The sequence below is a fragment of the Neopsephotus bourkii genome, unplaced genomic scaffold (genome assembly GCF_033783945.1).
Source record: "Neopsephotus bourkii isolate Nb327-2 ecotype Australia unplaced genomic scaffold, CSIRO-AGI_Nbou_v1 NB_1820, whole genome shotgun sequence".
Classification (NCBI taxonomy): Eukaryota; Metazoa; Chordata; class Aves; order Psittaciformes; family Psittacidae; genus Neopsephotus; species Neopsephotus bourkii.
The window spans coordinates 6,990,091-7,016,028 of record NW_026902293.1 but is presented as its reverse complement, the minus strand read 5'-3'; the positions used below and the strand labels follow the sequence as shown (position 1 = coordinate 7,016,028).

Here is a 25,938-nt window from a genome sequence, read left to right as displayed (position 1 = left end):
GACTTGACGTGGGCTATGTAATACTCACTGAGACCTGAGGAGTTCTACAGAAGTGCAACATTTCAGAATACATAAGGCCAAGAGGAAGGCCTCCAAATTACATACAGCATGACCTGGAAATCAAGTGCTTGTTAGAAAATAAATTACTCTTTTTTGCTGACCATAAAAAGTGTTAATAAACAGCACGACATCATATTTGTGTGTCATTTTGTCCTACTTCAGAGTAAAACCACCCAGGTACTCACATATGTGCTCATGAACATACACAAAATCTCTTCTCAGGTATGGGAACAGTTCCCACTTCACAAGAGAACTACTTAAAAACTGAATTGTATGATCACAATGAAATCAGGAAAAGGAGATGAAACCAAATTAATTAGTTGTTCTTGGCAAGCTGTAAATATATGCAATGCATTTTGATTGAACTTTTTCTTCTACATAGTTTTGCTAATCAACTGCAAATTTTATTGGTAACTTCAGGAGATAATACTGTAAGAAAGACAACCATTCCTGGCTTTCTATGTATAACCTACAAATCCTTTGCAGAATAACCTAGATACCTTAATTAGATACATTTGACAGAGATCCCTCCAAATGCAAAAAAAACATTTCCATTATTGAACAATTTGTTTTCAAGTGTACTTTCTGTTTTGACAAAACAGCTGGCAGAGACAGTTGCTATTCATGCAATGGAACTTTTTGTGCAATATTTTGTTTGAAGATTCTCCATACAACATGCATTTGCTATGAGAATTCATCACATACTTACTCTTTCAGCTTCCATAGTCTGTTCAAGGACATATGGTGAGGGAGCCAACATGGGGTTTTGGTACTGTAAAAATAATAAACCTCAAAGCTCTGAGGCAATATTGGCAGCCACCTCTAATCCCCACCTACCACATTAGGGCCTGTTCTACTTGAAATGCCATGTAATTGAAATTACAAGCCTTTTGCTTTCCATGGCAGTCAGCCAGCACATTTTATGCTAAACCTTACACTAAAAAATGGTAGTTTGAATTAACTTACACACAGTTTTTTGTTTATAGGCAAGAAGGAGAAAATATGTGGGCAACTGGGTATCACATTTATTTTAATTCTGAAGTGTAACTAGTATAATTTTTTTCTAAGCTTCGGTCTTTTGCTTACTGTTATTTGGGCTAATATTTTTGAATATGTCATACCCAATAACTAAAATTTTAGACAGGCAAAAACAAGGCACTCATTTTTTTTTGTTGTTGTTTGTCATGTTTTTTTCCATCTATTATTTAAAAATTCAGAAAATTATTTCAATTTAAAATTACATTTTAAGGGATTAAATATTTTCAAATAAGAGTGCTTTTACTTCAAAAGACATCTCCCCTCCTGTCTGCCTGATGAGAGGTCTCCTTGAAAGCACTCTATTCAACATTTATTGATAGCAAGAATTACTTTTTTACCATGCATTGATGCTGAAGTCATTTAATAAATTGAAATACCATTTGGAATATTTGTGTTTATCAGAGAAAATCCATGTGTGTATTCCTTCTAGGAAAGCAATTGAAAAATTCCAGAGCAGCAGGGAAAACAGGAGAAAATTTATTTAAAAAAAACCCCACCTTAACAAAAGAATTCATTACAGTATTTTTCCCACCGTAATAAAGCGAAAAAACTCAAGGCAAATTCATGCAGAAATGCTTTTTGCAGTTGAGCAATTTTTTGTTTTTCCAGTTTCTGTTACACTTGGATTGGTTTGACTTACATGGATAATTTGCAAGGAAAAATATACCTTTTTATGTGCACAGGCAAGGCAGGATGAGTGAATGAAAATATTCGCATTTAAAAAACCAGTAACCATGAGTCCTGCTAAATCCAGGTGGTAAAAGAAGCAACTCAGAGGGAAAGCATAGTCTACTCAATGTGAATTGCCCAGTGCAAGTGCCCTCTTTCTTTCTGTTAGACTGTAAATTTAGTAATTTCCCCATGTACTTTACTTTTCTATTTCTGTCAGAATCCCAGCCAACGTAATTTGTTCCTAATATCACATCAATATTATCTTAAAGCTTGCTAGCCAAATATTTATAAAATTCATTTAGAGAAACACAAAGTAAAACAGGACTCCATGTTCACTGCACTGCAAAAATCTCAATAAAAAAGATTTGTATTTTGCTTAGCACTTTTTGTTACATTAAATATTTGTCAGAAAAGGAGCCCTGCAGTAAACTAGGATCTCTAAGGATATTTTGAATGCTTGCTTCCACTTTCAATCCTTGCAAAACACTTGGGAAGAGTGCTGATCCCTGTAAACACTTCAAACTGGGTTTTGCTAGTTTTACTCTTTTACTAATTCAATACACCTTGTTTGGGATTGTGCAGCACTAAAAATGTAACTCCTCTATTTTTCAAATATCAACTCTCTGTGAAAAATAAAGCATATCAAAATAATCTATTTAAAAAAGGGTTAAAGAAAAAGGTCTAATCACAAAACCTTCTAGATTCTTCAGAAACAGAACAGTAAATATACACAATGTTACAAGAATATCATAGCATATCTATAGTATAAATTACATGAACCATGTTAGAGACATAGCTATGGCCTATCTCTTCTAAGTACCAGTGTCCAGATTGCTTTAGTCTCCACATCAAAGATTTTATATGGGGACATACACATGAGACATGAAAAAGGAACCCACATGACTCTTTTCTAAACATCCTCATGCATAATTCTTGCTGTATCCCACTATTTTTCTCAAAACTCTTCTTTGAATGCTGAAGCACTTTTAAGGAAAATTTGTCAAATACGTGAATACAGGGAATTTTATGATAATGATATATTTAACTAACAAGAGACTCAAATTACCCTATTGGAATGCAGTATCAATATTAAAGATGGCACACCCTGAACCAGATCAGGAATTTTTACATGTGATATGTGCATTTGAGTGAATGCCATGAACCAATTTGTCCAGTTTATGAGAAACATCTGATCAACATCATAGCTATTCTATTCTCCCCTCATCTTCTGTCTCAGATAGAATCTCATATCTGAAAATCACTTCAAGTCACGAAAATGTATTTTGATACCAATTTCTGAAGTAACTTTACAGGTGTATCTCTGTTTCAAAGGATCTTCACAGCCTTCCTATGGGAAGCCTCAGTTTTAACTCTATATTTTATATGTCAAGATTGTCAAAGAATGAGTCTCACTGGAAGTTCTTAGGGGACAATGGAACATATCCTTATTTCTTCAGAGCCCTAAAAGGAAGCTAACAACAATGGTTGAATCATTTTTTTCTTTTTTAAGACAGAGTTGCAGACAAATACAGTGTTGGATAGCTGAATCTTATTCTGTATAACAAGTCACTTTAAAGATATAAAAGTACACCATCAGCAACGCATCATTTAAGCAAGAGTTTTAAGATACAAAATGCAGGAAAGAAAACAACCCAAAGGTGCTGAACTAACAGTTACTGGCTTATGGCTCCTTAGAAACTTAGGCAAAGGAATTTTCCAAAAGCTCAGGAAACAAGCTAGCTGTCTTTGTCTTAGGGAGAGGTTGTGTGGGCAGAGCAATAGCTGTATCTGCTTTTCTGACCATCTCTTTGCAGCACTGGCAGTTAATAGTAGCCGGTGTGGCTTTCAGGGAGTCAGGCCAGGTAACTTTGCTGCCTCTGGCAGCCTACTGCTCCAGGCAACCTCACCGGTGTCTAGAACTAGCAGAACGTATTTCAAAGCATGCACACACAGAACATATATCTAAAAATAGTTGAAGGCTGCACATTTCCGTAGAAAGATTTTGCTAATAGCATCATGATCTTTTGTTTTCCTCTTATCTTCTGTTTTTTCTGTGCAATTCAATTTATTTGTTGCTAATTCCCTATGCTACATGTCTGCAGAACTGACAAATCAAAGCAGGTAGCTGCAGGTACAAATCAATAAGAAAAACGTGGGTTCAGAAACTCCTGCAAAATTTATTATACCTCTCTGCTCGCCAGTGTGAAGCAGAAAGGTTTGAGAAAGAAGCTCACAGCAACTGCAACTGAAGTTCTGCTCCTTACTCCCTTTGCCTAGTACCAGTAAATGCTCTGTTAGGTACTTGCACTCCAAGATCTCAGAAAGCTTTAGGAATTGATCTGGAACTCAATTATCTGCCAATTGCTCTGATAACTCTGGCTAGAAATACTATATGATCAGTATTATTAGTAGTAGTTAATCAGCTGCCTGGAAGACTGCAGGATCAGTCTGAATTATTGCTTTTTTCTTTAACACTGCCCTTCTCTCCTTAGCTAACAAATACCGAGCCTTTCTTTTGACTGACTTTATCAACACTAAAGTGTGCTATAAGCCACTCTTGCTAGGGTTGAACAGGAATTAATGTGTCCTTTTACAGCTGTCTAAAATTCTGCAATACCAAACAATTATTGTCAGCTTATTTGCCCTTGAAAAAAAAGGAATCTGTTCTTTAACCAATATTCAAATTATGATGCAATACAACTAGTGCCAAAATTCTGATTATATTATTTTTCAAAAATTGTTTTATTGCTGGCTATATTTTTGTGGAATCTGCAAACCTGCGAGTATTTTCTTAAATTTCAAACTAAAAGAACTGATGAAAACTTAACCAAGCAGAATATTGCACTCTTTAAAAAGATACATAAATTAGCCAGGTACCTGTCATTTATTAATTTGCAAGTAAATGTTACTAAAAAGCTAAATTCAGATACTATAATTGTATTTCATAATGAAATGTAGAGCCTGAAATTTTTTGTTCTCTTATTTTGTAAAATCGAATACTATCTGGTAAAACAGATATTTGATTAACATTTAAGAACAATCAGACATCGTATAAAATGACTGCGCTTTCAATGGAAGCTATACATGTAAGTCACACAACATACGCCTTGATATGAGTATAATAATTTCTTTCAAAATATCACCCTACATAGAATGAAAAAACACCAGAGAACTGAAGATTCAGAAGGGTCAGGTAAATTAAGTTTTCTCCAGGATGACAGTGCTGCCACACACAACTTTTTGTCTTTATGCAAAAAATCTATTTTCTTTTTTTTATCAAACTACATGGAAAAATTACAGAATTATCCATAAGGTAAGATACTCACAGATCCTGCCACTTGAGAGGCACTCTGAAATTCATCAATATCTTCTGTAAGTGTTTCAGCCCCGGGTGCTTGAGCTGTTCCAAAGAGGTAGAAGTAAATCATTCTAATTAAGTAAGCATAGCCACTTTGAAAATAAAATGCCTGTAAATTAAGTGCTGGGAAGGTAAATGTGGCTACAGTAAATGCACAGCTTTTCAGTTACACTTCAATGGGTTTTCATTTATGTCTGATTTTAATTTATGTCTGATTTTATGCCTGATTTTAATTTATAAGCTTAATGCAACATGGCACAGTGTCTCTAACAAACATGATTAGAATAACAAGCAAGCTTTCTTCAGCTGTCTCATATGTTGGGGTGTCTCATATGTTATTTATTATTTTTACTATTAAAACTTGATAGTGTTTGCTCTTTACACAAGTGAGTAGTGAATCTTCAGCTTTCATAAGATCAATACAATTATTTTTAATTAATTTTGTTAAGCTAATTAGAATATTGTTAAAAACCTTGAAGTAAGAAGTTCTGGTCCCTTTAGGCAATGTTTAAAAGCCCATAGTGCTACATTTGTAAAACAACGTGACTTGGTGAGAAGCCTAGAACACCTCTTTGACACATACGTAACAACTTAAAGCAGAATTTATGTACCTATGTCAGAGAAAGCAATTTCCAAGTAACATGCTATGCAGTTTCATTCTTTGCCTGACAGTCTGCAAGGCACTTGGATGCTGTTCATAAGCAGCTTAAGAGAAGAAGATACCCTGATCTTCCCTAGTTTATGCTGGTATTTAGGCACTTAGCAGGGAGAGACTTGCGTGTTCAGAGTGCCCTGGTTTGTTAAACATCTCAGACTATACTTACCATAAGGACAAAACTATACTGAAGTACAGTAACTATGGTCACCATATTGTGGGGAGTGAAGGCGAACAGTTTGGGAGTGAGCTCTGAGGCCTTAGGGCTTAACAAGCCCTGGGGCGATGAGCTGGGCTGATGAAGGACAGGAAAGGTCCAAGAGCAAGCCTTGGGACGATGGACCCAATGTAGTTGTGGTGGGAATCTCAGATGGAGGCTAGAGGATGTGGGGGTTGTAAGAGGGTCTGCAACACTGTGATTGGTCTATTTACCTGGAGGGTTTCACAGGGGCCAATGAGATAGAACGTGGTATGTATGTGCAGGTTGGGAAGTAACGATCGAGGGGATAAAAAGGGCTTTGTAACAATAAACGAGGATTTGAGTCTGCATTAACTTGAGTCTGTATTGTGAAATGCCACACCATATTCATTGCAAAAAAAAAATGAAAGCAGAGGAAAAAAAAAATAACGATGACGCAAAGCTGTGGTCAGAGAACTGTGGAAGATGACGCCACATTTTTGCCACTGCCGCATCTAGTTCTCAACCCTAATTCCCACATATTTGTGTCCTTCGTAATTTTTTGCCCTGGTCATGCAGTTCCATGTGGAATAGCACTATTCCTGTTTCATACATTCCTATTACTATTGGACATCTCCAACTTCCAACAGTTCATTTACATCCAAATGCCTGTTTTGAACTTTCTGCTATACTGGCACTTTAAGAGGAGAAAAAACCAACCAACCAAAACCAGTATGTAGAAGCCTCACAACTTGGTCTTTTCAATCCCTCCAAGCTCAAAAACTGACTGCAGGTTGACAGATACAGATTTTTACTGGATCGACCCTGTTGCAGCGCCTGTCTTTTCAGGCCTCAGACATTCTCCCCATCTGTCTGTACAGAACAAGAGCAAGGCTTAATGGAGGACTGATCCAAGAGACAAACCTGACAGGCTTGGAATCTACAGGGGCAATTTGTTGTGTGATAATTCAAGTTGTTTCTTCTAACTTAAATCAAGAACCTAACTATTAAATTCTTTCCTTAGTTCTTTCCTGTGAAGTGGTCCAATGGGAAAGTTTTGAGAGGTATAGTTTAGAACAGTAAAAAGAAACTGCAGCTTTAAAATATCCCGAGTTCTCTGATCTTGAGACCTGATTCCCATATCTCATTTTTACTACTTAGATCAACACAATTCTGTCCAATTCTGCAGGATTATACTAGAGGGAAATCAGTATAGTGGTTAATTGGAACCATGTCCAGATTGACAGTGGAGTCACTATAGTACTTGATGCTGCAGATGAACTTTTCACATAAGCTATTACATTGACTTTATTAGCTGGAATTGCTTTACTAAGGTTTATTTATAAGGGCTGTTAGATCAGATGTGTTGCCAATTACTTCTGAACCTAGTTCATCTGAAATCCACAAGAGAGATGCTCCAGATCTAACAACTTAACAATTTCCCACAAACCCAGAAACAGATCATTATCTAAAGAAACCTACCCTTCACTTTGCTGTGCATCAGCACCTTGCTTGCATATTCTTGAACAAATGGTTTAGATCAGCACTTCTGAACGCATAGTTTTCTTTCAATAAGGCCATTGGTACCAATAAGTAAGAGCAGAAAATAAATTCAAACAAACCTGGTAAGTGAAGCCTGTTAGTCACTGTTTCATGAAATAATACATTCTTAAGAGGACAAAACAAAAAAATCAGTGCAATATGATGCATTGGTTTACTTAGTGTTTTCTAATAGTATGTTTAGGAGTCTCTTATCACCTTCTGGTGCACAGTATTTGTTATAAATAAATATCAGATGCACAGAAAACAAGTAATATGATGCATTTATAGAAAAGATTGATAAGACTGGGCAGTTGCCTGAGTTCTGTGCTTGTTTCTAGCCTATACCTATTTGTAAAGCCCAGCTGTGATTTTTTTCGAATCAAAATGTATTACTAGCCAACATTTTAGAGAAAAAAAAAAAAAGATGTTATGAAAGACTGAATATTCCTACGAGTGCCTCTTGACAGAAAATTGGCAGTACATCATTGCTGACCTCAGTCCTTCTGCCCCTGGGGTTTTACTATATTCTACCTATATGACTAAGAGGTTCATGTATATTTACAGACATGAGATAGATGTGTTTATAACAACATGAATGTCATTGCCCCACCTAACTAACTTTTGGTCCCTATATTTTACTGGAGGTAGTTCTTTAGGGAAAGTGTTCTCCATATTCTCTATATCCATGCTGACTGCAAAGTATCTTGAAGCATTAGCTGGAGCAATCCTGTGCTCTACACTCTTGTGACCATGAAAGATCCAGCTTCATTATTACACAGAAGCCAGCAGCTTGTTTGACCTTCGTTTATCCTGGTGCCTCTGCCACTTAGCAAGAGCTTACTATTTTATTGAAGACTACAGTTTCAGAAGATAGCATGGCAGAGTCAGTATATTTCCATTTCAAGAGCAAGGGTACACAGGAAGAGGGAAGGAAGGCAATGATCTGTTAAAGACAAATTGTTTCAGGAACTATGGAACATTTTACCGCTCTACTTGTTTCTGCTGCAATAATCTTATGCTTGTATGCCCCTTTACCTATCCCAGAGAAGCCAGCACCACCTCCTTTCCTGGGGTTTACTCCCATAACAGAAGAATTTTGCTTTCCTTTCACAGGGCTGGTAAGCAGTCACCAGTTTGGGACACTCTTGCTGACAATCTTCACGAAGCAGTAAGAGCATCATAGTTTGAGATTCTGAATCCCCTATTAATTTTTTTTATAAAGTGATCAGTGGGAGATGAAAGGAAAAACAAACGGCATGGCTGCAGGAAGCCATGCATTCTCACAAAACCAGTTTGAAATTATCTTTAAAGACATACTAGTTACTAATGCTGACATACACTGGTTTACAAATGAGGCAAGAGAAAGGAGTGAAAGCTCAGGTTGCTGTCACACCCAATAGCACACCCAGTAGTACTAAATAGCAGAGAGTAGGCTAATTTAAAAAAAAAAGTTAGTTTCTATTTGTTTTGCATTAATTAATCAACAAAGCTAACTTGTCTGTGGCTGCTGAAGACAAAACTACAAATCAAATCCTCCAATTAATTGACTGGAATTAATTGATTCTGCCTACCAGCAAGGCAATAGACTGACCCATTAATCTTTGCAGATTCTCTGTCCAAGCCTCTATTCCTCTCTGTCTCTGTCCCAGTGACAGCTAAGATAAAGTTAACCTTCATCAACTTAATCGTTTGTAGAAAAGCCTGTTTTATTCTGCTCAAAAACCTGAGCAGAAATTGAAATAAGGCTGAGTGTCCTGACTGCAGAATAGCGCAATGTATGAATATGCATGAGGAGAAAAAAATATTCTTCAGAGGTACTCTATGAACTCCTTTTTATTGTATCTTAATTCTAGTCAGTGGTGCTTGGATTGATCAGAGAAACATTTATGATACTTAGTTTAAAAACGGGAAGAAATTCTCTAACTCTTGTTATTTTTAGTGTACATTATTTGAATTCTGTGGATGCATTTCTAGTGTCAAATTAAATATTTCAAAGACCATTCCTTGACAGAGAGGCCAACTGGCAGTGAACAGTCCATGTCTACACTATTAAGTTATTTTACATCCAAAATAGTATGCTACAAGCTGTCTACTAAGAATGATTCCTGGCCTAAGGCAGGTCCCAGAATATGCCTAGGAATTATTCTGGAGTGCTAATTGCCCATGACAAAAGCCATGTTAGGGGCTCCTCCAACAGATTTGATTGTAAATGATTGAGTTCAAATGGCAAGGAACATTCTCTGAAAGTTCTTAATCTTCTTTTACAGACTTAACCTCTATTCTCCAATTCAAGATGTTGGCATTAGATGCGTTTTTTTTTATGAGCAGCAAATATTTATGTAACTTACCATCAGAGTCTGTGACTACTGGTTCAGATGTTTGAGATACCACGAAGACATCTTCTGGCCTTTCTGCCAAATTCTCTCCTTGCAATCTAAATTGTGGAAAAACTGAATGAAAACATTGGCAATCGTATTCCACAGATAAGACACAGAAGAGTGTCATCTTTGTCTACAAACCCTACTCACAACAGTGTCCTAATTAAAATGGTGGCTTTGCTGAAAAGCCAACATCCATGGTTCAATCATATCATCCCATATTGCCCAGTAACCAAAATTAGACTTTAAAAACCAGTTAACTGAATACTAGCTTATATATTTTTGTAGGACTTGCATCAGCAGCGGTAGAGTTTAGGTGGCATCATGTGCATGTGAAACTGCAAGGTTCCTTCACTACATTCAAAAATATTTTAACTGAACAGTTAAACAGAAAACATTTTAACTAAACAGTACTGGGTGTCTGTGTCAAGGTGTTGTCAGTGGGGAGGGCTAGAGGGGTGGCCTTGGTGAAGAGAGGGGCTACCCTATGATGAATGCAGGTGGTTCCATCCAGCTCTAAAAGACCCATGGCAGGACACAGCTGAGCCCCTTAGCCACAATAGTGGTGCCTTATGGAAAAAACATAGTTAAGGAAGAGCAACCAAAGCCACACACGCAGAAGAACAGGGAACAGAAAGAGTGGGAAATAGCAGACGGACCACCAAGGTCAGAGGAGGAGATGCTCCACACTCCAAAGCAGATAATCCCCTAAAGACCGTGGTGAGGTGCGTCCCAGAGCCGATATCCACTGCAGCCTGTGGAGGATCCACACCAGAGTAGGTGGATATGTCCTGGAAGGTCTGTGGTCCACGGAGAGCCCACAGTGGAGCAGATTTTTTTCCTGTAGGACTGAAGCTCTTGGGGAAAGCCCACACTGGAGCTGATAAAAAGTGTGAGGAAGAAAGAGGGACAGAGAGAAGCTGTTGTGGAATGACCGTAGCCTGCTGCTTCCCATCCTCCTATGCTGCTCAGGGAGTGAGGAGAAGGACCTGGAGTGAAGTCGGGCTTAGGAAAGGCAAGAGGAAAAGTGTCATTTTAATGATTGTCTTTCTGTTTCTCATTACTTAAATCTATTTTATTTGGCAATAAATTAAACTAATTTTCCCCAAGTCTAGTCTCTTTTGCCCACAACATGAACTGGTAAGCAACTATCCTGTCTTTATCTCAGCCCACAGATTTTTTCCATCCTATTTTTTCCCCTCATCCTGCTGAGGGTGGTAAGTGAGCTAGCGGCTGGGTGGGGAGTTGGGCTTTAGCCAAGGTTAACCCACCACAGGGAAATACATGCAAGAATATTTCCTTCTCCTTTGTTATTTTTTGAAAGACAAACACAGTAATTATGGTAGGCTTCATCTTCAGGCTTTCCCCCTGCATCAGCTGATTGCAGTGCCTTTGACAGCAATGTACAATAACACTCCTTGTATTTGTTCTTTTAAATGAGCATCCCAAGAGTCCCACCATCCTTCTTCAGGCTCTTATGAATCCTTAGTACAGATCTTGCTCTGAAGAAATGGTTTGTAGCTCTTAACACAATATAACTGCCAGTTACATCAAGGTTATCTTACCTTGAATTTATTCAGACATGAAAAAAAAGAAAAATGCAATCCAATTCTGCAAAGCCCACGAATCATAAAAATGCATTGAAGTAAAACCTTTGGGAAAAAAATAACCCGTCTTTTACAAAAAAAGTTCCTTTCACTTTGTATTCTCACTTTCTGCAGCTGCTTTACACTAAATTTTGAATTAACCTTAGAAACCAAGCAGAGCCCTCATATCTGCCCTACCTATATTTCACATTTTATGACTCTCACAGTTATCTAATATATTTGGATCTTAAGTCATCTATTTGTTTTTACTTTCCCAAACCAAGCCCCCCCCCCAATTTCTTTATCTCCTTTTATTGCCCTGGTACAGTTTATTTAGGATGGAAAGCTCAATGTATATTTGCAATGATTCTTAACTGAGCAGGCATTTCCATAGGCCTCAAGGCAATGTAAGTAAAACTTAGAAGCTGTAAACCTAATTTTGAAAATCACTTATATGAGTCCTTTATAGTTCTATACCTGGTTTGTAATGCTCTAATTAACAATTCTTTAAAAGCCTGCTTGTCAAACAGGCTCTTCTGAAGATGTCAGTGAAACAGAAGCAAATAACTTTGTACCGTTATCATAAAGATATTCAAATAGGGAGGAAACAAACTGCAAATGCAATAATCATGTGAAAAAGATTTCAAAAATCACGTAATTTCTCTTTGCATTAAAATTGACCTATCCTTCATTGCATACATACATGTTTTCTGTAAGAATGAATACAAGCCTATAAGGTTATGCATGAAATAGCAGGAACCAGCAGTGATGTACTCTTCTCTGCCACCATGTTGATAGTTTATTTGTGTTTACTTAAAAGGAAAAAAAAAAAAATCTCTGTTTATATTGCAGTAATTAAAAAATCATCTCTAGACATAGCAGCTGCTTTTCTTATCCCATTAGATTTTTCAAGGTTTTATAATACATTCTCATTCTGAGCTTCCATAAATCCATACCAGACATGAACAACTGAAATTACTCTCATCTTATTCTAGAAAGTGCATATATTTAAGTGGCTCATTGCCTCATGAAAAACATGAAAAAAAAAGAAAAGAATATTTTCAATAGTCAGAAAAGCTATTTCATATGATTTCCTTTTGTAGGAGGAAATGGCTGGGTGAACTGGGTGGGTGGATGGGTGAATAAGATATTTGACATATTCAGACCTCATTTTCACATCCAGTTTTCAACTTATTTATGTATCTCTTATGTGTGGGTTCATATTGGAATAGAATCCTATGTGAATCAAGCAACAAAAAAGTCACAAACACTATTGCTTGCTAAAAGAATTCTGTTACTTGGACTGTTCTCATTTGTTCTTCAATAGTAACCATAGTCATAAGACAACTCCACAGTAAAACAAAAACATGTAAAAATTCTTAAGCAACTGATTTGAAAGAAGCATACATCTAGAAGAGCTGTTTAATGCTTCAGAAGCTCTTTATACAAAGAATTATTTTCTAATGTGAATACCTTCCAAAAAAAAGTGTGTTGCACCGTGCTTCAAGCATCATTAATGTTGGATGGCTTACGCTATGATATTCACTTACCTGGTCCCTGGGACCACAAAAGCATTTTCATCTCCAACACTTCTTTTTTGCAGACTAGCTCTACAGAGAAGTGTAAACTACAAGGTAGACTTTGTTCTTTATTACCAGGTATCAAATAGAAATCCTTTTAGCAAAAAAAGGTAAAATGATGAGCAAAATGTGTTGGAACTTTCCTCCACTGCTTTGGAAAAGGTGATTATATAAAGAGGAATGTGTATGAGATCACATCCTTATTTGCAAATCAATCTAAAACGTCAAGCTCTTCCAAACTGGAAAACCTGATAACTGATAGGCAACATTTTTTTCTACATGTATTCTGTTTATAGTGTGATCTCTTGATTAGAGACCAGTGTTTCAGTTGCATTCAACCAGCCACATGCTGGAGCTTCAAGAGCTACAAACAGCCTCCAGGCAAATACTTCAATTTCTTTTGACTCAAAAATGCATTCTGTGGGAATTGATCCAACAAAACTGCTAAGAACTTCAGGACCAAAGACATTCTGAATAAGTTCTATAGGATGGTTGCTGCAGCATTATACCAGGTCTATCACTACAAACACACTTATTTGTGTGAAACACAGTAATACTGCCAGTATCACTCAGCAAATATGATACCATGAATACGCAAAAAGAGGACAAAACAGGTTCATCTACATTCCTTGAATGAGTCACAGCATAATAAAATCCTATATTGCTTCATCAAAGAAAGGAAACAGAAAATAGGAAAAATAGAGTCAAGACTGAATTTATGGATTTTTTGGTTTTCATCCATTACTTTGAAAAGGTCTTTCAAACTCTTGACAAATCTATAAGCACACACAGTATTCTCTAAGAAATGGCAGTGACTAAAGTCAGCAAAATGAAAACACGTTGCTTCCTTTAGGATTCATATTAGGAAAAGATTTCCTCTTGACTTAACATCCGACAAAGAAGTGTTTTCTACAGAAGTTTAATATTTGTCACCTTATCAATGATTTTATATTATATCCATGTAAGTTGACTTTATCTGCTATGTTAATTATTCTATTACTGCTGGTGCAGTATTTAAAATTTGTGGACACATTTAGCTTGAGTAAAATGGACTTTTAAGAGGTAAAACAAACTCCTTCTTTGAGGACAAGTACGGGTATGTCTATACTTGAGTGTATACATGACTGCAAGTACAGATGCAGGACAAATTGTTGTTGAAGAGCTCTAGTGCACTAAATGTAGATATACACTATGATTGCCCTCTATGTCAACACTTGTCTTACGATATTCTTAAAATTAGCAGTAAATAAAATCAAAGCAAACCCTGTGTTATAGCGGAAGATTATAATAATAATAGTAATAATAGCAATAATAAAGTTCACTGGTGAATATCATTCTTACAACAGTAATGGATAAGGAAAAAAAAAAAAAAGCAAGCTTACTTCCAAGGACCACATCAGATAAATAAAAATAATTAAAAAACACTTAACCACAAGTACAGGTACATTCTAACATCAGGGACTAATGAGAAGGAATAAAGTTCCTGAAAACAAAGACATGGAAATGTTTTTGATACCCAATAGTGAAATATATGTTCTTTAGTACTTGTTCTTTGTGTAGACTACTAATTCAGTGTATGTGCATATATGTAGTAGTATATAGCAGAGTGCTTTAGGAATTTTTTGTGTACAATGAAATATTAAATAGGAGAGGAGATCCAACTTCAGAGAATGGTGGTTGTTCACTCATAGAAAAATTTGCCTTGTATTTAGATTAATATTATTCTGACAGGCTGTTTCAGAAATATGTCACTTAAATAACAAAATTCCCATTCTATTCCTCCTACAACAACAACAAAAAAATCCAGTCAGGGTAGGGCTTATCAGTTTTGGATAAACTCTCCTTTAATACCCAAATATACAACGACAGGCAAGAGTGACAGAATTACTGTGTACATGGCTGGTCTTCAAATTCTGGTATATGATTATGGATGGGACTTTTTAAACATAGCAATCTATAGCTGGATAAATTTGCTCAAATTCTGATGTTCCCCAGAAATGAACAATAGAGACTTTGAAATTCTACTTGAGAAGAAATCCTGAAAACCTGTTATTTCAAGACAATACAAATGCTCCTGCTGGCTTCTTACTAATAAAGAAAAATTCCTTCAGGGGCTCCAAGACAATAGAAAGAGGAGGAAGGGGGAAATTACATGTCTGAGAATTGCAGCTCCGCCATTCTCTCTGCTTTGCCCTGTGTCAGCTAAATTGTTGAATCTGAATAATTTCTGTAAAATGTCTTGGTTTCTGTGAATCATTATTTCCTGAAGGATATACATTTCATTGGAAAATTCCTGATCTGCTTTGCTGAAGACTCAGCTGACTTCCTTTAGATAAACATGGTAAGAAGTAAGCAAAAGTTCAGCAAAGAATCCGTAAACTTTTAACCAAAAAGAGCAATAAAGCTGTTTCTATGTTCACCCAAGATCAGTGTATGCTTTTAAAGTTACAACCACAAAAAAGAGTTCCAAACTCTGTAAATCAGAAGTAGTGTCATGTTTGAATTAGAATCTTAGTTAAGTAGACTTTGGCTTGCTGAATCACTGATTTTGCTAAGTAGGCTAACTATGCTCTTGAAAAGATATTAACAAATACTTTAATGATTTATAGTAAATTTCTTTATGAAGTAGTTAATTTGTACCAAAACCTGTAATACACATTTTGCAAGATTAATGAATATCATGAACTTACTCACAAAAGAAACTTATTGAAAATAGAACTTGATGACGTTTCTTTGGCAACCAAAGGGAATTTCAGCCAGAAATGAGAATAAATTGGACTTACTGTATTTATTTGGGGGGGGGGAGGGGGGGGGACAGGACGGGACAGGTAGGTTTTGTTTGATTTTCTTTTTTTTTCTTTTCTTCCTTTCAAATCACCTGCTTCCTTTCTGCAGTTTAAAACGTGACATGCACATCTAACCTCTCTCCCTGATGTCACTGTAATACTGAATTATAATTTCCCTATAACAAATACATAACTCCAGGAAAGTTATAGCAACAGAGATGAGACAACAGAAATCCTGAAAGCTCCCAAATGCTTTTAAGTTACACTGAATGTTTTCTTGCACCTTTCCCTAGCAACCTCAACACCACATCAGTAGCAGTACTCCAAGCTTTACAAACATTTGTCATGACTTGTCTGTAATATGGTGAGTTTATTTCATTCTTTGTTCTCAAACATACTGGTCCAAATTCTGATCACATGTACCTTGAATTACTGTCTCCACAACTTCTGCACTCCTTTCTCTATCCTGGTGTAAGATCCAAAGCTTCTCCAGCATCTGAACCCAAAGCCAGGATTTTCTGACCTATTTCATTTGTTCTACTAATATCTTTTACAAAAATAAAAAATGTTAAAACTGTGCCAGCATAATTCTTAGTGTATTCACAGGTACAGAAACAAAAAAATGTGAGTCTTCCAGTATCAACTATGAGAGTTAATATAATCATAGAATCATAGAATGGTTAAGGTTGGAAAGGGCCTTAACATCATCTAGTTCCAAACCCCCTGCCATGGGAAGGGACACCTCCTACTAGACCATGTCGCCCAAGGCTCTGTCCAACCTGACCTTGAACACTGCCAGGGATGGAGCATTCATTCACAGCTTCCTTGGACAACCCATTCCAGTACCTCACCACCCTTACAGTAAAGAGCTTCTTCCTTATATCTAACCTGAACTTCCTCCATTTAAACCCATTACCCCTTGTCCTATCACTGCAGTCCCTGATGAAGTATCCCTCTCTGTCATCTTTGTAGGCCCCCTTCAGATACTGGAAGACTGCTATGAGGTCTCCACGCAGCCTTCTCCAGGCTAAACAGCCCCAACTTTCTCAGCCTGTCTTCATATGGAAGGTGCACCAGTCCCCTGATCATTCTCGTGGCCCTCCTCTGGACTTGTTTCAACAGTTCCATATCCTTTTTATGTTGAGGACACCAGAACTGCACACAATACTCCAAGTGAGGTCTCACGAGAGCAGAGTAGAGGGGCAGGATCACCTCCTTCAACCTGCTGGTCACGCTCCTTTTGATGCAGCCCAGGATACATTTGGATTTCTGGGCTGCAAGGACACACTGAAGCTGGCTCATGTTCATTCTCTTCTACCAACACCCCCATGTCCTTCTCCACAGGGCTGCTCTGAATATCTTCTCTGCCCAACCTGTAGCTGTGCCTGGGATTGCTCTGAGACAGGTTCAGGATCTTGCACTTGGCTTGGTTGAACTCTATGAGGCTGAGGTTGGCATCAGCCCACTTCACAAGCTTGTCAAGGTCCCTCTGGATAGCATTCCTTCCCTCCAGCATATCAGCTGTACCACACAGCTTGGTGTCATTGGCAAACTTGCTGAGGGTGCACTCAATCCCACTGTACATGTCACCAACAAAGATGTTGAACAAGACCAGTCCCAACACCAACCCCTAAGGGGCACCTCTTGCTACCAGTCTCCTCCAGTTGGACATTGTGCCATTGACTGCAATCCTCTGCATGTGGCCATCCAGCCAATTCCTTATCCTCTGTGTGGTCCATCCATCAAATTTATGTCTCTCCAGTTTAGAGACAAAGATGCCATGCAGGACAGGGTAGAACACTTTGTACAAGTCTATGTAGATGACGTCAATTGCTTTGCCCCTATCCATCAGTTCTGTAGCCCCATCATAGAAGGCCACCAAATTGGTCAGGCAGGATTTCCCCTTAGTGAAGCCATGCTGGCTGTCACCAAGCACCTTGTTTTTCATGTGCCTTAGCATGCCTTCCAGGAGAATCTGCTCCAAGATTTTGCCAGGCACAGAGGTGAGACTGACTGGTCTGTAATTCCCTGGGTCATCCATTTTCCGCTTCTTGAAAATGGGGGTTATATTTCCCTTTTTCCAGTGACTGGGAACATCACCTGACTGCCAAGAATTTTCCAAATATGATGGCCAGTGGCTTACTAACTTTATTCGCCAGCTCCTTCAGGACCCACAGATGGATTTCATCAGGTCCCAGTATTTAGCATAATGAAATTAAACTAAATAAATATATTAAACAATATACAGGCAAGAGTACTCTTTTGCTGGCAAAACTCTCCATATGCTTTAGCTACACACTCTAGCTTCCTAATAAAGATCAGATTTTAAAAGAAGTTTATATAAATTTCAAATCAATAAATTACGGAAAAAAAATGTCTCAGATCTAAGAGGCAAAGAACAGAGGACTGTGAATTCAGTGAGTAATGAGAGTGGCTGGCACCTCTCAAGTCTGAAGTAATAATGGAAAAGCTCTGCAGCATGTCCCCTTATTATATTAAAAAAATCAGTGTCATAGCTTCTTCTTTCACCATACACTAAAATACAGGAAGTGCCTGCATCAAAGAAAAATGAAGCGTAATGACTATTGGATTATCCTGCAGAACATTATCCAGGAAGGCAGACGTTTCCAAAATTAAACTACATGTATAAATACAGATATTTAACTAAATTTCTGAATAAAATGTAGGACTATAAACTTAGTGACATATTCAGCATGCTCCCCAACAGATATTTATAATTCCTTTAAATCCATTTTAAAGAAGTAGTGCAAGGCTCTCAGGCAGGAGTATACTGTTACTACCATCAATGCTATTTATGTGATATATGCAGCATTTGTATTCTTTGATTTTCACCCTCATCTAAGGAATAGTTGAACTAAACAAATTCCATTTTCACTGATACAATTCAGATCACAGTCTGCTTCTTACTTTTGCACTCACTTTCTAAGGACACCATTACTTAATACTTGCACACTAAAACACAGCGGATTAGTTGAGAATTCTTTAAAAGCATAGCTAAAAATGGATTTTGATTGAAGTTCATTCTCTTTCTTCAAATTAAAAGGATTAGCTTTCAGTCACAAAGATTTTTCTGGAAAGTGTCCATGTTATGCATACATTAATTCACAGCCATGATGTTTTCAGCTGGTAAAACTACAATATCCACTTGCTGAGCAAAACTTACACATTGACACAGCCTGCAAAATAATCTTCTCTGGGCGCTGTTTGCCTTTTCAAAATGTCTGAATGCAGGTCTTTGTGCAGTTAAATAAGTACACTCTGCAGCTATTTCTGAGGAGAACCAAAACTGGAAATATATTTCCCAGAGTAAGGAATCCATAAAAAGACTGAATTATCTAATCCTTTTTCAAGATGGGGAATTAAGCCACTCTTATACCAATCTTTTATCTGCTGCTGGCTTCAAACCATTATCTCACAGGAGAAAAATTACAGTCTTTGTCAGTCTTTTCAGACTTAACACTCTTTCTTCCCCTGTGAACAATTTTTTCCTAGGACTTGTGAAGGAGTTTTGTGTGTGCATGTGCATGTGTGTCTTTAAGAGCTATATTAAACTGTTATTCAGAGCTGCAGATTATGACCAACAGGCTTCCCCAAGCTAATGATCTCCTGGCTTCCTCCCTATATCGGTTTGCATCCAAAAAGTTTGCATCAGCTATTGCTGATATAAATCACAGTGTAGGACAAAAAGAAAAAATCTGTAAACACTGTAGTAAAGAATCAGCTTGCAAAGCACGCATCAAAGAGAGCAAGGAAAAAGAATGGGGAAAGTTTGGGGAAAGCACTTGATTTTTTAAATTATTGAGAAGGTTAAATGCGTTTTGGAGGGGAAAAGATAAAGAAGTCTTGGCAAAATCTATAGACAAAGGACAGGATGACATGGATGTTCCTTTCTATTAAATTGAGAGACAGTACAATATTTTTCAGGACTACACAAAGTAATATTAATTTCATTTTCAGATATGCTCCTACTTCTTTCCTTATTACAAATCAAGACCAGTACATTCAAAAGAACTGAAAAACCCTTTAAGTCTACTCTTCTTAGAATTTCTCAACAGCATTTTTAAACATTCACAAGTGTACAAATCCACTACTATTGAACAATAGCTCTTAGAAGAGATGTTCTGGTGACACATCGTTAATTCACGGTGTCTTATACTGCATCATTCCTTTATAACTAAATCCAGACACTAATTCCCTATCAGTGAATTTACAGTAGGGCTATCTTCAGATGAACTTGGTGCAATAAGTGCCACATTTCCAAAACCAGTCCTATCATGAAAACAATGTTAGTGTGTATGTATAAGATGCAATTCACATGCAAATTTTATGTACCTAGTGCACGTTTTAAGTGTAAGTCTATTAACATGGAAACACTTATCTTTCCTCAAACAAACAGCCTTCCATTTCTCTTATGCTGATTGACAACTACTTATGTCAAAAATAAGTCTACTCTAAATAGCTGTTAAATCAAACTCAGAATGAAAAGCTTCATCTCTGAAAATACTGCATAATGCAAGGACACAGACATAAACTATGTATTTTCAAGATATATGCTTAATCTAAAAATACTGGTTTCTTCGTAGCTTACATTATTTTTCATAACAATGATTATCACAGTGGAACTGTGATACTTATGGAACTTCTGAGATGTCTGAAATTATTGCCTGGTGGATTTATCCAGTGGGAAATTCTGGTTAAAAAAAAAAGAGGAAGGAAAGAAGTCTGAAGCTCCCGGGATGTCTGACCTTGATCCTCCTGCCTCAGCACTTGATATAAATCTCCTATCGCATATTGTTCCTTTCCCAAGACACGGTTAAGATTTTGAAAACAGAGAAACATTGGACAGTCTTTTTAAAACAGTTCATTGAGAGCTTGCTATAAAACTAGGGTTTGGGATTAAATATGATAATATATTGTGCATTTCAGAGGTCAAACTTAAATCCATGAACTCAAAACAATCATTTGAAATCACACAGATATTCTCTACTTTGCATACAGTAAGATGTTCAAAAGAAACACAAGTCAGTGAAAAGGCAAGCCAATGTGTCACTCTGAGGACTTTGCAAATCCACTTATTAACTCTTTATTTTCTCTTTCTCTGATAAGCATTAGGATCAGTAAAAACATTTTCTGTTTTTTTTTTCTTTCTTTAGTGTTCTCCTAATTTTTTTAAATGAAAAGTAAGATACCAAAGTGGTAAATCACTGCAGAAAGGAAATATAAAGTGGTTTATTTTAGCTGTATTTAACACAAAAAAGTCAAGAGGACAGGAAAGACACTTCTGAGGTTATTTATGCATTAAAGCTGGATAAATTAGTCACTGCAGCCAAAAAATGAAATGATTTTTTTTTTACTAATTTCTTTTTTTTTTGGCCAAAACTCTTTCTTGTCTTGTAATTCTTTTGATTTTTCTACCTTATAAGAAGTTCTTAGCAGCAAAAGGAAAAATACAGGTTTCCTCCACAATTTTCCAAAGTGAAAGGTGATTTTTTTAAAGTTATGATGCGCTACTACACAGAGTTCAATTTGTTTACTTGCTACTCTTAAAAGGAAGAAGATGCAAATAAAACAGTTTAGGACAAAGTCTGTGAAGCTAACAGAAACAAATGTGAAGAAAATTCAGTTCTTTGAAACAAGTGATCAAAAAAATTAAGGTTACAAAGAAGAAAATAAAGGAAAAAAAGAACAAAAAAAAAAAAGTGACATGAGTCACCTGGAATATTAGACTATTTCTTAGGTTATTTCTATGTAGCACTTAGAAATAATACAGACAGAAAGCTAACATGATATGCAAGATGGGAAAGGAAAAAAAAAAGAAAGTTTTGTCAACATTTGAACATGAATGTCCTAACGTTTTGTGCGTAAAATCAAATCAGAGAATATTTCCCCCCAAATTATTTCTTTACCAATCACTTCAGTTTGGAAACATTTTTGTCCCTTGATACTTTGAAGTCATTTGTTCCCAAATTTCAGGAAAATTAACAAACCAGAAGTTTCTGCCAGAAACCATGTCACTAAGCTGGCCTTACCACTACTGGGCAGACATACAAAAACCATTCTTCATGCAAATGCATGTACCAAACCACATGTATACCTGTATCCTTTCCCCAGTATTACATCACAGTGTACAGAGCCAAACAAAGGATTATATGTAGTATTTGACAGGTTATTCTTTCTGACATGCGCATATCATTGATTAATTAGAAATATAAATTGTATGACATGATATCATCCTGTGTTTCCTACCTTTCTGCTGCATGATTAGAGATAAATTAGTTGCTTCCTTTCAAAGATGACATGTTCCACATGGAAAAAGACTAAAAACTCTTAGAAACCCCACAAATAGCAAAATACAAATCTTAGGGGGTCCTTTGCTACACTACTGTGCAAAAGGCTGTACTCAAGGCAAATCAAAACCCATTTAAATGTACAAAAGGACAAATTTACGTAAAATTCACCATGGAGAATAAGGCTAGGAAGGAAAAAGGGGTCACAAAATCAAACAGTAAATAAAAGAAAAAATTGGAACTTAGTGGGGAGCATAATAAAAGATTCAGATGCAAGCCATCTGGGTGATCTGCACACTTTCTACTCTGACAATATACTCACTATGCATTTATTCACACAGACTTTTGGGGAGTAGCAAGAAAGGAAAAAGGGGAAACAAAAGTATGGGTTGGGTCTAAAGAGGAAATGTGATGTTAGGTTTTCCAAATAGATATGTTACATCATGATTTTGATATCAGAAATTACAATTTATTCTCCCCAAATCCCAGTTTCTAGTCATAGGCATTCCAATTTGTAGGTGACTCTCCACAAAATATTATATTAGGAAGGAAGTTAAAGTCTACAAAGAAAAACCAGGATTTAAAGACATCCTTTGAAGTCACATACACTCTAGTGCTCTACTCTTAACTCTGTTAAGAATAGATAATTTTATATTCCCAGTGATCAGGTTCTCTTCTACCTATTCCATTAACTCTTGTTTTATATTAGCACTGCAGTTGAAGGACTGATTAGAGTTCATGTAAACATACCTGAACCACATTTACATTAGAATCTGTAGATGCTATCACTGAATAGTTTTGATAACTCATGTAGCAGCTAAGGTAATAGTGCACAAGCAGAGATCTCCCTGCCAGATTTCAATGTAGGCACAGCCCTTCATCATCTCACCCAGACACCACGTACTGTTGCATATGCGATAAGGGGAAAATAGTTCACGGAGTCTCGATGTCTTTTAGTCCTGCATGCATTTTCAAGGCACTACTCCCTTTAGAGTGACTTACACCAAAACAGCTCAGCCTAGGAAAAAGACTAGGAAAAAAATCGCCAGGCCCTGAAAATGGAGCAGAAGGTGATGGCTTGGTCTAATTTAGCAGAATATAAACCTAGACCACTAGTTAAAATCCACACAAAGGAGCAAACTCGACATCCTCCCATCTCCCAGGATCTATGGCATCTTCACCGGGATGTCAGAGGTTGCCTTTCTTCTTCACCCTGCCTGATCAGACTACCCAAATGTTGCATGTTGCAGCACCAATTCCCTAACACCTTCTGCTCTCCGGTTCTGGACCTAGTCTGGGATTACATGTCTGGACAAGATAGGAGAACCCACCCCACTTCAAAAGACGAGTCAGCTGTCCCGATAGTTTCTGTGCAAGGAACACGATGACAATGGGAGCAGAATAACCATAAAGAATAAGGAAGGGATGTAGTGCACAGCTGAAGCTGAGGAAGCTCAGTAGGCTTCCTTCCTCCCCTTGAGGAAATCTTCCAGGAGCCCATCAGAATCATAGAATAGTTAGGGTTGGAAAGGACCTTAAGATCATCAAATTCCAACCCCCCTGCCATGGGCAGGGACACCTCGCCCTAAACCATATTACCCAAGGCCTCGTCCAACCTAGCCTTGAACACCGCCAGGGATGGAGCATTCACAACCTCCCTGGGCAACCTATTCCAGTGCCTCACCACCCTAACGGGAAAGAATTTCCTCCTTATATCCAATCTAAACTAACCCTCTTTAAGTTTTAACCCATTACGCCTTGTCCTATCACTACAGCCCCTAAAGAAGAGTCCCTCCCCAGCATCCCTATAGGCCCCCTTCAGATACTGGAAGGCTGTTATGAGGCCTCCATGCAGCCTTCTCTTCTCCAGGCTGAACAGCCCCAACTTTCTCAGCCCATCTTCATATGGGAGGTGCTCCAGTCCCCTGATCATTCTCATGGCCCTCCTCTGGACTTGTTCCAACAGATCCATGTCCTTTTTATCTTTAATTTCTTTTAAAATGTAGTCTTCTGTCAGTACTTATGAACTTCCTCACAGGGGTAATTAATTTAATTAATATTTCTCTTTGTTGTCCAAAGTTTCTTTAATGTTGTCTGTGGACGGTACACACATAACATGGCTTCTTTAAGAACAGGGTTTTTCTCTATTTGCAGTCATCAGCTTTTCTGCTTTAGACAGTTAAACGAGATCCACTTGCCAAGTTTCAGACACTATTTTCTGCATAGCTTATTATCAAATTTTCCACCAAATGCTTTTTAATGACCTCGAGTCTCATTAGTATTGTTATAGCTTTGTGATAGTCAGATAAAGCATTTCCATACAAACTCGTACTCCGTAGGAATTTGAAATGGTTGAAGATAGATTAACACCAGATAATTCCCTGACCAAACATTTATTTCCTATTCTTTTTTAGAAATATATATCATGGCTAGTTCAGACAACAGTTCTATTCTTTCCTCCATAATTCTGCAATTTATGACAAATTGTGGCTGGTTCATTCAATTCTCTTGTCTCCTCTTCCACATTTGCTTGGTCCTCATGGATCTTTGATGTTAAAATCTGCTTAAAATCCTGCAGTATATTTCAGAGAATCTACATGTGATTCACTTAGTATCATGCAGTTTATATGACTGTGTTCCAGGTTCGCATCAAAATGGTGTAGACAAGGCTGTAGAAAATCAGATTTACTAAAATATTGATAAAACTTCAGATGGTTAAAGAGAAGTTAACTGGCCTTGGTAAATAAGCAAGCAAACTTGAAGATTGTTTGGAGGACAAGGAGACAAGACATCTTAAAGGAGTCAGACATACAGATGATGAGCAGGGCAACGATGGAGATTTCACAGGCAACACAGAATGACATGAGAATTTTTGAGTGTTTTTTCCAAACTAAGGTTTCAGAGAGCATCTGTAAAAGGTAGCACGCACAAAGCATCTCACTTATTGTACATTATCAGCTCAAGCACACAAGTTAATACACTTTAACTGTACTCCATATCCCAATGGTGACAGACAGAAAAGCCACATCTACTTTTTCTAATGAAAAAATGTGCTTTGTTTGTATATATATATTTGATTTCTCTAATATGTTAAAAGTCTTTAGGACATTGTGGTTTTGCTCTGGTTTATCTTAAAATATTAACTACAATATTGCATCTCAAACCTGCATTTGTATGCAACTAGTGCCCCTTCCTAACATTCTTGTTCAGAAGCCTTCAAGCTTGTGGCACAGTATGTTTTCTATAATCCCATTTCTTTTTTAATCACATGCAACCCCTTTTTTGTATTCTATTGATGTTAAGAAGAATGAATGCAGCCCTTGCGCTGTTAAAAACAAAAAGCTTCTTACTTCCAGGAATGCATTGGCAAGACTCCACAAGAACAAGATTTAACTTTTGAGCATGGCAGTGGGCATACAAGGCTAATGGGTGGTCCTTACCCCCCTTCCAAAAAAAAAAAAAAAAGGAGCAAGAAACCCCCTAAAATTCATTCAATAGTACATTAATATTATCTTAAACGTTATGTCTGATTACATTCTTGCAAAATTCTTGATGTTCGAGTCAGAGTATATAAGAAAATATGGAAGTATTGTTTGGCTTTAACAAATATTCATTTAGAACTTTATTTAATCCATATGAACTTGCTTATGTGTGAGGGTGTCTTGTGATTCATCGGCCAAACCTGAAGTTCATTTGTGTTGCCTGTATGAGAGGAGGGATTCACAGAATTGTGTTATAGAATGAATCACTCTATAATTTAAGTCAGTCAGACTATAGTTGAAGAAGGAATTTTTATT

At 37.1% G+C, this 25,938-nt stretch overlaps 1 protein-coding gene across 6 annotated transcripts in view; it reads right to left on the bottom strand.

The window, feature by feature from the left end:
- The window catches only part of CUNH8orf34 (chromosome unknown C8orf34 homolog), a 188,334-nt gene that overhangs the window by 50,048 nt on the left and 112,348 nt on the right, over positions 1 to 25,938 (bottom strand). For all 6 annotated transcript variants that reach the window (XM_061342880.1, XM_061342877.1, XM_061342882.1 and 3 more), the window contains 2 exons: positions 9,852 to 9,937; positions 5,097 to 5,170 (listed from right to left, as the gene is read on the bottom strand). In XM_061342880.1, coding sequence (XP_061198864.1) covers positions 5,097 to 5,170; positions 9,852 to 9,937 — 160 coding nt within the window. The remainder of the gene's footprint in view (positions 1 to 5,096; positions 5,171 to 9,851; positions 9,938 to 25,938) is intronic.